The sequence below is a fragment of the Macaca nemestrina genome, chromosome 14, assembly GCF_043159975.1.
Source record: "Macaca nemestrina isolate mMacNem1 chromosome 14, mMacNem.hap1, whole genome shotgun sequence".
Classification (NCBI taxonomy): domain Eukaryota; kingdom Metazoa; phylum Chordata; class Mammalia; order Primates; family Cercopithecidae; genus Macaca; species Macaca nemestrina.
The window spans coordinates 117,505,196-117,517,031 of NC_092138.1; the positions used below are offsets into that span (position 1 = coordinate 117,505,196).

The following is an 11,836-nucleotide window of genomic DNA, read 5'->3' on the forward strand; positions in this document are numbered from 1 at the left end:
GCCTGGACTAGTGGGGCGAACGGCTCGATGCTGCCCTCGCGTGGCCGCCCTGGGGGCCGCCTCCGCGTGCTCTGGAGGGACGCGGGTGGACGCGGGACCCCAAGGCAGGGGACAGGCGAGGACAGGCACCCGGCCACCTGGTCACGACCCGGAAGACCGGCCCTCACTGGCTGTGACCTTCGGTGGCCACCGCTGGACCTCTCTGTGCCTGTTTCATCCTCTGTTAACGGACATCCTGGGGTTTGGTTAAGCAGCGGATGAGAAAGTCTACGTGAAGGGCTTTTCCCGAGCCTGCCCTGCGTGCTCAGGACCGCCCAGGCCAGGCCGAGCTCCAGGCACGTGCAGGAGACTGAGGCCAGAGGGTGGGGGCCCACACCACGCAGAACTTGCTTCCCTGGTCACCTGTGCCCACCCTCTGGGCCCTTTAGGGTGTCCTGGCCTTGAGAACTGCCCCGGGGACCTCCCCTAAGTGGGTATTCATTCCTTCAGGAACGTGCCAGGGCTAACTCAGCCGGGAGCTGGGCAGGGGCCTACAGTTCCTGAGAGCTTGTAAGCACCAGAGGTGCTGCAGACATCCTGGGCCCAGCCAGTTGAGGGGGCCTCCACTCCAGCCTGTGGAGGGCTGGGGGCACCAGCTGGAGAACTAGAAAGGGGGTTTGCCCCGTCTGCCCAGAAGGTGGGCTTTTGCTGGCAAAGGGCTAGGCGCCGGTGAGGCCAGGCTGGGAGCTAGGGATTGGCAAGAAACAGATGGAGGGGATGGAACCGGGCGGCTGTGGGCTCCTCGAGCGCCTCGTTCCAGTCCTTGTGGGCTCCTCGAGCGCCTCGTTCCAGTCCTTGTGTCGTGGTGACCTGCCTGAGCGGGGCTCGAAATCCGGAGGCAGAGGCAGGCAAGTTGTATTTTTTTTTTTTTTTTTGAGACGGAAGTCTCACCCTTTCGCCCAGGCTGGAGTGCAGTGGCGTGATCTCGGCTCACTGCAAGCTCCGCCTCCCGGGTTCACGCCATTCTCCTGCCTCAGCCTCCCGAGTAGCTGGGCATACAGGTGCCTGCCACCACATCCGGCTAATTTTTTATATTTTTGATAGAGACGGGGTTTCTCCGTGTTAGCCAGGATGGTCTCCATCTTCTGACCTTGTGATCCGCCCGCCTCGGCTCCCAAAGTGCTGGGATTACAGGCGTGAGCCACCGCGCCCAGCCTGTAAGTTGCATTTTTAAACTTCTTACTATCAAACACTTTAAACACAGACAACAAAAGAGAGGGGTGTGCAAAACCCACATGCCCATCCCCACCGCGCTTCCCTGGGCCCCATCTGCTCCATGAGCCGCTGGCATGAGGGCCGGGGACCACCCTGCTTCACATGCATCTGGTGGATGGGACCTGCCTGGCCATCTGGCCTTTGTGACTCCCAACCCATAAAACGCTCTCCCCCGAAGGGCCTCAGGGAAGGTCTGTGGCCTGAGGCATCCTCGCGGGATGTCCCCATTCTGCTGCTACAGGGCTCCCTGAGCTGCCTGCACACTCAGAACCTCATTCCGGCACTTTCCAACCACAGCACGCTGTCTCAAGTCAGCTCTGCTAGCAGAATCCAGGGCCTGCTTTCACCAACCGCCAGAAGCGGGAGGTGCGCGGGGCCAGGCAGCAGGGCCCTCCACAGTGGCTGCTGGAAAGCTCTGGCTTTCGCCTGTAGCTAAGACGAGGGGTCTAGCGGTTCAGACAGCTTGTTTGAAAAATTCAGCCACGTGATCTGCAAGGATGATCCAACGCTAGAATCCGGTCTGTCCAGCTCTGAGATGTGCAGCTGCATGACTCACATGTCTATCATGTATGGGTCCCTGTGGTCAGGCCCAGGCAGCAGTGGTCTGAGTCTGCCCCTGACCCTGAGGGCTGAGGACCTGACGAGAACCTGCCAGCACAAGGCACCAGTTAGGGCAAGAGCAAGTGAGGTGTGGGAGGCCATGATGTTCTCCAAGGACCAGCTAAGTCAGCAGAAAAGAGACAGTGCGGTCAACTGCAGAATTTATTAAATAAAAAAACTATCATTTGGAACAGGAGGAAAAAAGAAAGTTTAAAAAAAATTCTATAGGAAAAAAGTCAAAAAGGCATTTAGTGTTCATCAACTTCCCTCTGCGGGAGGCCGTCAGAAAGGCAGCTAGGACCTCACACACCCGGGCGGGCGGGCTCTGCACATACTTGAAATTCCTGAATTCTAAACTGCATCGTACAAAATGCTGCTTGAAACATCCACCAGAACCCCCAGCCAAAGTGGCGCATCTGGACAGCTTCACAGCACGGAATGTGCGGCCACGGTCCCCGTGGGTCCTGGGGGAGGACAGCAGCAGCCATGCAGTGGCCCCTCCGCACTTGGGCCATGACCACAGGGACCAGCCGCTGGGCCCACCAGAGTGACCCGGGAGCCAGAGGGAGCCCTGAGTGTCGGCGGAAGGCACAGGTCCCTGCCCAGGGTGGCCACCTCAGAGGCGCATTTAGTGTTTGTTCTACTTACGAAAGCAAGGACAATCAATTGTACTTATCTTACAACTGATGTTCTGGGATGGGATTGGAAAACACTGATTCCAGAACCGCTCTTTTTCTTAAAATCGCTGGCTTTCATGACAGTGTCTTCCAAGAGCTCATCAGAATCTGTAAACACCGCAGGAATTTCGCCACGAAGGGCTGCATAGAAACCACGGGGGCAGCTCGGCCAGGGCTGCTCCCATTGCGGTGGCCAAGAACTGGCTGAGGGCACGACACTGGACTCTTGCGATAAACACTTTACTCTGGGTGAAGACTGCGTATTTAAGGACACAACTGCACATTCAGATCAAGCGGTGGTGATCTCAGGGCATACGCGGAGCTTCATGCTGAAAACAGCCAGGGGTCCTCAGGAGTCTTCCTCCTCATCTTTAATTTCAGAAATTCTGTCTATAGATTTAAGGATTTCAGCAACGAGATTCAGTGTCTCAGCTCCGGAAACCAGTTGCCTGAAAGCAAGCACGGATACCAGGATGGGCGGCAGCAGCTACTCGGCAGCAATGGGGCTCTGGGGGGAGAAAGGGGAGGGGCTGGAGGGGAAGAAATGGGGGGTTCCACAGGGGAGGTCGGGGAGAATGGGGAGGGGTTCCAAGGGGTGGGGGAAGGGGAGAGATTCTGCGTGGGAGGAAGGGGCGGGTCTCCGGGGGAAGAATGGGGAAGGTTTCCATGGGGGGGGTGGGGGGGAGAAAGGGGAAGGGTTGGTATGGGGAAAAAGGGGAGAGGTTCTGAGGGGGAGAGAGGGGAGGGATTCTGGGGAGGGTGGGGAAGGAAGGGGAGGGATTCCAGGGGGAAGAATGGGGAGGGTTTCCATGGTGGGGGAAGGCCTTGTTCCACAGGGGAAGGGTAGAACAGGGAGGGGTTCTGGGGGGAGAAAGGTGAGGAGTTCCAGGGAGAAAGGGACAGAGTTCTGTGGGGGAGAAACGGAAGAGGTCCCAGGGAGAAAGGGGTGGGGTTTGCCGGGGGGCGGGGGGGAGAAAGGGACACGGTTCTGGGGGAGAAAGGGACAGGGTTCTGGGGGAGAAAGGGACAGGGTTCTGGGGGAGAAAGGGACAGGGTTCTGGGGGAGAAAGGGACAGGGTTCTGGGGGAGAAAGGGACAGGGTTCTGGGGGAGAAAGGGACACGGTTCTGGGGGAGAAAGGGACAGGGTTCTGGGGGAGAAAGGGACACGGTTCTGGGGGAGAAAGGGACACGGTTCTGGGGGAGAAAGGGACACGGTTCTGGGGGAGAAAGGGACACGGTTCTGGGGAGAAAGGGACACGGTTCTGGGGGAGAAAGGGACAGGGTTCTGGGGGAGAAAGGGACAGGGTTCTGGGGGAGAAAGGGACACGGTTCTGGGGGAGAAAGGGACAGGGTTCTGGGGGAGAAAGGGACAGGGTTCTGGGGGAGAAAGGGACACGGTTCTGGGGGAGAAAGGGACAGGGTTCAGGGGGAGAAAGCGACAGGGTTCTGGGGGAGAAAGGGACAGGGTTCTGGGGGAGAAAGGGACACGGTTCTGGGGGAGAAAGGGACAGGGTTCTGGGGGAGAAAGGGACACGGTTCTGGGGGAGAAAGGGACACGGTTCTGGGGGAGAAAGGGACACGGTTCAGGGGGAGAAAGGGACAGGGTTCAGGGGGAGAAAGCGACAGGGTTCTGGGGGAGAAAGGGACAGGGTTCTGGGGGAGAAAGGGACACGGTTCTGGGGGAGAAAGGGACACGGTTCTGGGGGAGAAAGGGACACGGTTCTGGGGGAGAAAGGGACAGGGTTCTGGGGGAGAAAGGGACACGGTTCTGGGGGAGAAAGGGACAGGGTTGCAGGGGGAGAAAGGGACAGGGTTCTGGGGGAGAAAGGGCAGGGTTCTGGGGGAGAAAGGGCAGGGTTCAGGGGAGAAAGGGCAGGGTTCAGGGGAGAAAGGGCAGGGTTCTGGGGGAGAAAGGGGAGGGCTTCCAGGGAGAAAGCGGTGGGGTTTGTGGGGCAGAAAGGGACAGGATTCCTGGGAGAAAGGGAGGCGCTCAAGGGAGAACCACGTTTTCCACTCCTAGCTCCTCTTCAAGGAGACCCATACCTGACTTCACAGGAGACGGCTCCCTTGTCCACAGGGAGTGCTCTTGGGGGCCAAAACCGCCCTGCAGAGCTCAGCCCAGTGGGCGGCAGACACTCACCACTGTCACAGTGATGGTGGCTGGCATGTCCCCAGCCAGGCACAGTGGTAAGGGCCTTCTGGGAATTTGCTTTTTCACCAGGAGGGAAATTACCACTATTTCCTTTATTCAGAGCTTTAGTGTCCACAGGTGGTGGGGCTGTCTGCACCTCCCAGGTGGGCCGATCAGACACTACGAGGTGGGTTAGAAAGCCTGTGGTCTGTCCACAAAGTGACCCAGAGAGCTATCGGGACCACTGAGCACGCGTCCCTCCCTGCGGCTCCCTGGTCCTCCAGCCACGGTGCTGTCAGCCTGGGCCCCCACCCAGTATCACTGACGACCACTCCAATCTCACCCCTTTCCCTGCCAGGCTTCCCAGTGCCTCCCAGGCACTCACTTAATAGAAGCCTGTGCGCCGTTCATGACCACCCGGAGGTTCTGCAAGGCCACGTCGGCGTTCTGCTTCACCACAGTCAGGCTGGCGCCCTGGCCGCACCGCAGGGCTTCATTCTCTCGCTGGAAGTTGGAGACCTGCGCCTGGGGGGACGGTTATGGCTAAGGAGAGAGCAGCTTCGAGGCAATCCGGATAAAAGTCACCCCCCAGCGAGGCGAGGACTTACCCGTGGGGGCCTGGCACTCAGGACGGGTGCTCTGGCCTAACTGGGCGCTCGCCTCTGGGACTGGGGGCTTAACGGCTTCCCCTTCACTCCAGTATATGCCTAGCACCTAGCTCTATGGAAACAGGGACTCCCAAGTGGACGCCCCATGCCAGACCCCAAAGTCCCAACAGAACTCCAGGGCCTCCCTCTGCTTCAGGCCCCGACAGGAAGCAGGTGCTGTCCCCATTTGAAGTCCTTTCTCTGCTTGGGCCCAGGGGAAACCCCAGCAGAGTCTTTTATCTCCGTCTGCTTGAATTCATTATCTATGTGACTCCACAGATCAAAGGAAAACACTGAAGTCCTTTCTTTAATTACCTGGAGCAAACTGATTTCCTGTTTCAGTTTCACGACGTGGTTTTCTGCCTTTACAGCCCGTTTCTGTTACCAAAAAAAAAAAAAAAAAACCCCACAAAAAGCATCACTGATGTCCTCACATTAATACCGGACACGGGCCTCAACGCAGGGAGCAGGAGGTCACCCAACCTGGCTGTGGCCCTTCACAGCCCCTGTGCCCCACCCAGTCCCACCTCCAATCTCAGACCACGCATGGGAAGGGCTCACCGTGCAGCGGTTGTGCTCTGGTTTGCCCCCACTCCCCATAGACGGCCTCATGGGCCAGCTATCCCCAGGCACGGGGAGACAGCGATGTCAAGGGACACCGGTCCCAGAGAGCCACATGGCCCTGCTCCCAAGGGCAAGCTGTAGCAGCTGCTGAAGGCAGCCGCACTTTCTCAGGAGCGCTCCTGCCCCACCCAGCTCATCCGACTGAAAGAAAGAAACCCATACGGTCATCAGCTCCAGGTTCTGCTCCACCTGCTGAACCACCGACTCCAAGTCGTGGTAGTCGCTCTCCTCCTTGATCATTTTTGCTTCTAATTTCCGCTCAAGTGTCCTCACCCTTGTTAAAGAAAAATCCGAGTTGTTAATTTCTGTGGCTACTTTTAAGAGGACTACAGAAAGATACCTCATGAGCCAGATAAAACCCGCTAAGAGCCTGTGACGGAATGCGCCTCAAGCACAGTGGGGCGGCGGCAGCAGCCTCAGGTCTAGACCTGCAGCTGGCTACCAGGCAGGCGTGCAGGGAGGGGCTCTCACAGCACTGCTGCTCCAACAAGGAATCTGGTGGCTTTTTGTCTAAAGTTTAAAATAAACCTTCGCCAGACGCCGTGGCTCACGCCTATAATCCCAACACTTTAGGAGCTTGAAGCGAGAGGATTCCTTGAGCTGAGGAGTTTGAGACAAGCCCGGGCAACACAGTGAGACCCTGTCTCTACAAAAATAAAATTTAAAAATTAGCCAGGTGCAGTGGCAAACACCTGTAGTCTCAGCTACTCAAGAAGCTGAGACGGGAGGATCACCGGAGCCAAGCAGGTCAAGGCGGCAGTGAGCCATGATTGTGCCACTGCACTCGAGCCTGGGTGACACAGCAAGACCCTGTCTCAAAATAAACTTTTATGCACAACACAGAAATGTGTTGGATGCTGAACATTTATATACAATAAAACCCAGATCTGGTTCGACTCTGATTACTTCATTATCATTTAAAAACGGATTTCCCTCTGTGTTAGATGTTGTGGATTGCATTCCTAACTGAAAGCTTACATACATTTCTGTTTGAGCTTCAGAGAAGCTCTGAACCTCATTCAGCTTTCTTCTCAGCTTAGAATTTTCATCTTTCAGCTGTGGAGAGAGAACATCCTCATTAGAAAGTCAGCATGTCTCGCTCAAAAGGGTGTGCGCTTCTGCGGTCTGGCTCTAGAGCCTCCTGATAAGCAGAGATGGCTGGGTCAGTGCAGCGTCCACCTGCAGCGCACTACAGAGGAAGACCACGGAGGCCGGCACTTTTCAAAGACCTGTGGTCACAGATGCCAGTTAATTTTACTCAGAGGCCGGGGCAGTGGCTCACGCCTGTAATCCCAGCACTTTGGGAGGCCGACGTGGGTGGATCACCTGAGGTCAGCAGTTTGAGACCAGCCTGGCCAACATGGTGCCCTCGTCTCTATTAAAAATACAAAAATTAGCCAGGAGTGGTGGCAGGCACCTGCAGTCCCAACTACTTGGGTAGCTGAAGCAGGAGAATCACTTGAACTTGGGAGGCAGAGGTTGCAGTGAGCCGAGATCATGCCACTGCACTCCAGCGTGAGCAACACAGTGAGACACTGTCTCAGGAAAAAACAAAAATTTTTTCTTTTTTTTTGAAACGGAGTTTCGTTTTTGTCACCTAGGCTGGAGTCACCACGCTCAGCCTAATTTTTGTATTTTTAGTAGAGACAGGGGTTTCACCATGTTGGCCAGGCTGGTCTCGAACTCCTGACCTCGTGATCCACCTGCTTCGGTCTCCCAAAGTGCTAAGATTACAGGCGTGAGCCACTGCGCCCGGCTAAAAAAAATTTTTTTTTACTCACATCTTACAACCTTTTAGGTGATTATAATTTTGTAAAAAATTTTCCTCCTCTTAGACTACTTAGCAAGATGTCCCTCAGCTGACGACTGCAGCCAGCCTTTCCTGAGGGTACAGCCCTTTAAGTGCCCAACTGCATCCAATTCACAGCTTCTAGCTCACCAGTCCTCTTTAGCCGGTTCTATTCACACGTGTGACCAGAGGCAAAGTCAAAGGGAGAATGGATAGCAGGCTGTTACGCAAGTCGTCTCGTCCTGGAAATCAAACCAGGCCACCCAGGAGGCAGGGTAGCTCTAGGTTCTCCCTGGGAGAGGCTGCTCGGACAGGTGCTGTGCCAGAGGGCGTCGCAAGGCTCACTTACTGCTTCGTAACTTATCTGCAGCGTCCGCAGGTGCCTGTCTCCCAGAGACTCTCCATGAGCCGCAAAGTCTGCGCTAGGACTCCCTGCCGGAGAGGCCGGAGACACGCGAGAATCAGTGTCACTCAATGCCCATGGGGGCAGAGACTCAGGCCCTGCCAGCTCCGACGGGGTGGAGAAAAAGGAAAGGTATGTGCTGCAGGGCGATGTGCCGGCACGGACCCGCTCGGGGTGAGTCTGCTCGATGGCGGACGGCAGGTAGGCCCCACTCCATCCAGTGTCCTCATCCTCCTCCTCATCCAGGAGGTCACCGGCCCCTGTCGGGTCCTCAAAAAATGGCTGCTGATACTCCAGGCCATACCCCCCGGTTTGGGAGGGTGGGGAGTTGTGGTCAAGTCCCAGTGAATGCCTCGAGGCTTCCTGAAAAAAAAAAAAAAGACAAAAAACAGTGGAGGCCATGCTTCTGACTCGGAGTGCATCTTCCTTTCTCTGTGTTCTGCCTCGGAACACGAAGAAAGGCCCAATCTCATCTACTGGAAGGAGCCCAGCCCCTTCTGGGCCCAGAGCTGCTCCCCAGCACTGATGCCTGTCCTGCCCTGCCACACCCGTGCACAATCTCCTCCAAAGGAAGCCGCAGAGGCCAGAACAGAAACGTCCCGCGGAGCCATCGCCCACAATGCCGTGGATTTACCTTTGCATAAATCCTGCTGGCCGGGTCCTCTTTTGACAGGCCGAGGTTCTTGGTCTTCAGAAACTCTTTAAAGGAGAATGGATTTGCCTCTTCGAGATCTTCAAATTTGTCATCTGAAATAACAGACATCACAGATGCATAAAGTCTACTGAAGAGCGCTGAAAGGGAACCTTCCTGTTCACCTGTCTTTCCGGAGCATGGCCACATGTGAGATCGGGTAGCCACGCTCGTCATTCTACCATGACTCAGGTGGCACTAAGAAGCGTGAAGGAGGCCGGGCGCGGTGGCTCACGCCTGTAATCCCAGCACTTTGGGAGGCCGAGGCAGGTGAATCATGAGGTCAGGAGATCGAGACCATCCTGGCTAACACCGTGAAACCCCGTCTCTAGTAAAAATGCAAAAAATTAGCCGGGTGTGGCGGCGGGCGCCTGTAGTCCCAGCTACTCGGGAGGCTGAGGCAGGAGAATGGTGTGAACCCGGGAGGCGGAGCTTGCAGTGAGCCGAGATCGCACCACTGCACTCCAGCCTGGGCAACAGAGCGAGACTCCCTCTCAAAAAAAAGCGTAAAGGTGGCTGAAAGTGGGCAGTGACACGGACGTGCGTCTGCATTTGAAATCTTCTCCTTCCACCCCTCGGCCTCTGCTCCCACACTGTGCTGCCCACTAAAACTCCCCTGGGGAGCTTTAAAACGACCCAGGCCACTCCACTGCACACACCCAGTTCCCTGGTGTGAAGTCAACCTGTGCTGGGAGCTCTCAAAGCTCCTCAGGTGATCGGGCACGGTGGCTCACGCCTGTACTCCCAGCACTGTGGGAGGCCGAGGCGGGCGGATCACGAAGTCAGGAGATTGAGACCATCCCTGCTAACACGGTGACAACCCATCTCTACTAAAAATACAAAAAATTAGCCGGGCGTGGTGGCGGGCCCCTGTAGTCCCAGCTAGTTGGGAGGCTGAGGCAGGAGAATGGCAAGAACCCGGGAGGCGGAGCTTGCCGTGAGCTGAGATCGCAGCCTGGGCGACAGAGTGAGACTCCGTCTCAAAAAAACAAACAGCAGCAGCAACCACAAGTTCCTCAGGTGCTGCAAAACTGGGGATCCGGCGCTCTTTGACCCTCTTCCCGACTTTCCTACTTAGGTAACCTAGCTAACGCCCACCTTTCTCTTCTCCCTCTCACCGCTTTCCCACCCTCCGGGGACTTAAGCAGCCACGCTTGGCCCTCCCAGCTGCGAGCCCCATGTAATGCCGGCTCCTGTGGCCCCAGCCCCTGAGGTGGGACTTCCCCACTCCCTGACGTTCCCTCACTCAGGTTCTTCTGCCCTTGCACCTCGCTCCTACTCTAGGATCAAGACTGAACCCTTGAAATCCCACCCCCACCTGCTCTTTTGGGCTCCAGATACACCATGTGGCCCGTCATGTCGACAGTCCTGCCACCAGACACGTGCCTGGCACTGTGTTGGATGGAGACAAGAAGAAAAGGTGACTGAACTACTCTACCTCCAAAATGTGTCTCGTGGGCTCCTGACGGGCTCTGCTTAGAATATTTCCCCTTTTCATAGCCAAAATCTGCAAAGAAACAATGTCACCCACCATGACGGCAGGAAGTCTTTATGACCTCACATTTGTGTTTTGGTTTTGTTGCACATGGAGTCTCCACTGCAGTGGTTCTCACAGCCTAGAGAACCTCTAGAGAACCTTTTTTTTTTTTTTTTTTTGAGACGGAGTCTCACTCTGTTGCCCAGGCTGGAGTGCAGTGGCGCAATCTCAGCTCACTGCAAGCTCCGCCTCCCAGGTTCACGACATTCTCCTGTCTCAGCCTCCCCAGTAGCTGGACATACAGGTGCCCACCACCACGCCAGGCTAATTTTTTGTATCTTTTAGTAGAGACAGGGTTTCACCATGTTAGCCAGGATGGTCTCAATCTCCTGACCTCGTGATCCACCTGCCTCGGCCTCCCAAAGTGCTGGGATTCCAGGCGTGAGCCACCGCGCCCGGTGGGCCAAGAGAACTTTAAAACACACGAGCTCCCGGACTTGTGACCCTGGAGATGGCCTGACTCACACAGACTGGCCCTGGTATCTGTGGTCTGAAAGGGGTTCCTCAGTAGGTTTTGAAGCCCAGTCGGAATGAGCGTATCCTCTTGTCTTGTGACACCCCCCGAATGTCCTCAGACCCTGGCAGCGCCACACAAACACTCCCGCACACCCCGGGCACCCAGCAGCACTTCTGCTCGGGTAGAACGAGGATGAACCAGATCTGGCCGCTGCCCGGCTGTGGAGGCAGATGGAATGCTCCAGCTCCGTTTCCAATCACCGCCCACTGGGGTGAAGGCCCCCCCACTTCAGCCCCACGAGGAAAGCGGGCCGGCTCCTGTGCTCCCTGGGCACTACCCATCCTGAACTGGAACTGTCTGTCTGGGGGGAGGTCTCCCCGCAACCAGACTGTGAGCTCCTAGCAGGGGACTCCGCCTTTGAATTCCGAGTGCCTGGCACGCAGTGAGCGCGGTGCTCATTGTTGGGTCAATGGACGAGCTCTTGCGGCAGCGGAGGTGCCACAGGTGGCGCGGGAACTGGAGGCGTCCCCGGGGCCGGCGCCCTCGTCTCTCACCTGTGTCTCCCACGGAAGCCAGCACCGGGCTGGGCACATAGCACATAAAGGCCGGCCGAATGCCGAAGAAGGGGGAGTCCAGGTCCCTGCCATGGGGGCGCTCACAGTCTAGCTGGGGGAGACAAGACCGGCGCTCATAGAACGCTGGAGCTGGAAGCAACGACAACAGCGACTTTACTGCGCGCCGGGGCGGCCGCCGCCCACCTGAACCGCTGGACTCGGCCCCTGCCCCGCTCACCGTCGGGAATGGCGAGGCTCCGGACTCGGGACAGCGGGGTGGCGCCCGGGCGGCGCGGGTAGCCCGACATCGCCGCGGGCCAGGCGGGGCAGGACCTGCCTAGCCCGGCAGCGGCGGCTTCATGGCCCCGGCTCCGCCCGGGCCGCGGTCCGTGTCGCCCGCCCCCGTCGCCTGCCGCTTGGCCGTCCCCGCTCCTCCGAGCCTCTCGCCGCTGCTTCCGCTCCGAGCACCGG

At 57.3% G+C, this 11,836-nt stretch overlaps 1 protein-coding gene across 4 annotated transcripts; it reads right to left on the bottom strand.

Moving 5' to 3' along the window:
• Window positions 1-1,998: 1,998 nt before the first annotated feature.
• Window positions 1,999-11,831, bottom strand: ENTR1 (endosome associated trafficking regulator 1). Of its 4 annotated transcripts, none has more exons than XM_071078631.1 (10): window positions 11,604-11,737; window positions 11,366-11,515; window positions 10,256-10,324; window positions 8,761-8,873; window positions 8,073-8,489; window positions 6,917-6,990; window positions 6,097-6,208; window positions 5,626-5,688; window positions 5,049-5,188; window positions 1,999-2,980 (listed from the first exon to the last, which is right to left on the bottom strand). In XM_071078631.1, the coding sequence occupies exons 1-10, from the start codon at window positions 11,671-11,673 to the stop codon at window positions 2,881-2,883; spliced, it is 1,308 nt and encodes a 435-aa protein (XP_070934732.1). In that variant the 5' UTR covers window positions 11,674-11,737; the 3' UTR covers window positions 1,999-2,880. The 4 variants fall into 4 exon arrangements, with proteins under 4 accessions (XP_070934732.1, XP_070934729.1, XP_070934731.1 ...); XM_071078627.1 differs by having other exon boundaries at window positions 2,756-3,039; window positions 11,604-11,831; XM_071078628.1 differs by lacking the exon at window positions 10,256-10,324.
• Between the last annotated feature and the right edge of the window lie 5 nt (window positions 11,832-11,836).

Coding starts and splice junctions, on each gene's coding strand:
- ENTR1 (XM_071078631.1), bottom strand. CDS start 11,673: ATGTCGGGCTACCCGCGCCGCCCGGGCGCCACCCCGCTGTCCCGAGTC. Junction 8,490..8,760: donor CCAGCAGGATTTATGCAAAG/GTAAATCCACGG, acceptor TTTTTTTTTCAG/GAAGCCTCGAGGCATTCACT. Junction 5,189..5,625: donor AGGAAATCAGTTTGCTCCAG/GTAATTAAAGAA, acceptor CCGTCCCCCCAG/GCGCAGGTCTCCAACTTCCA.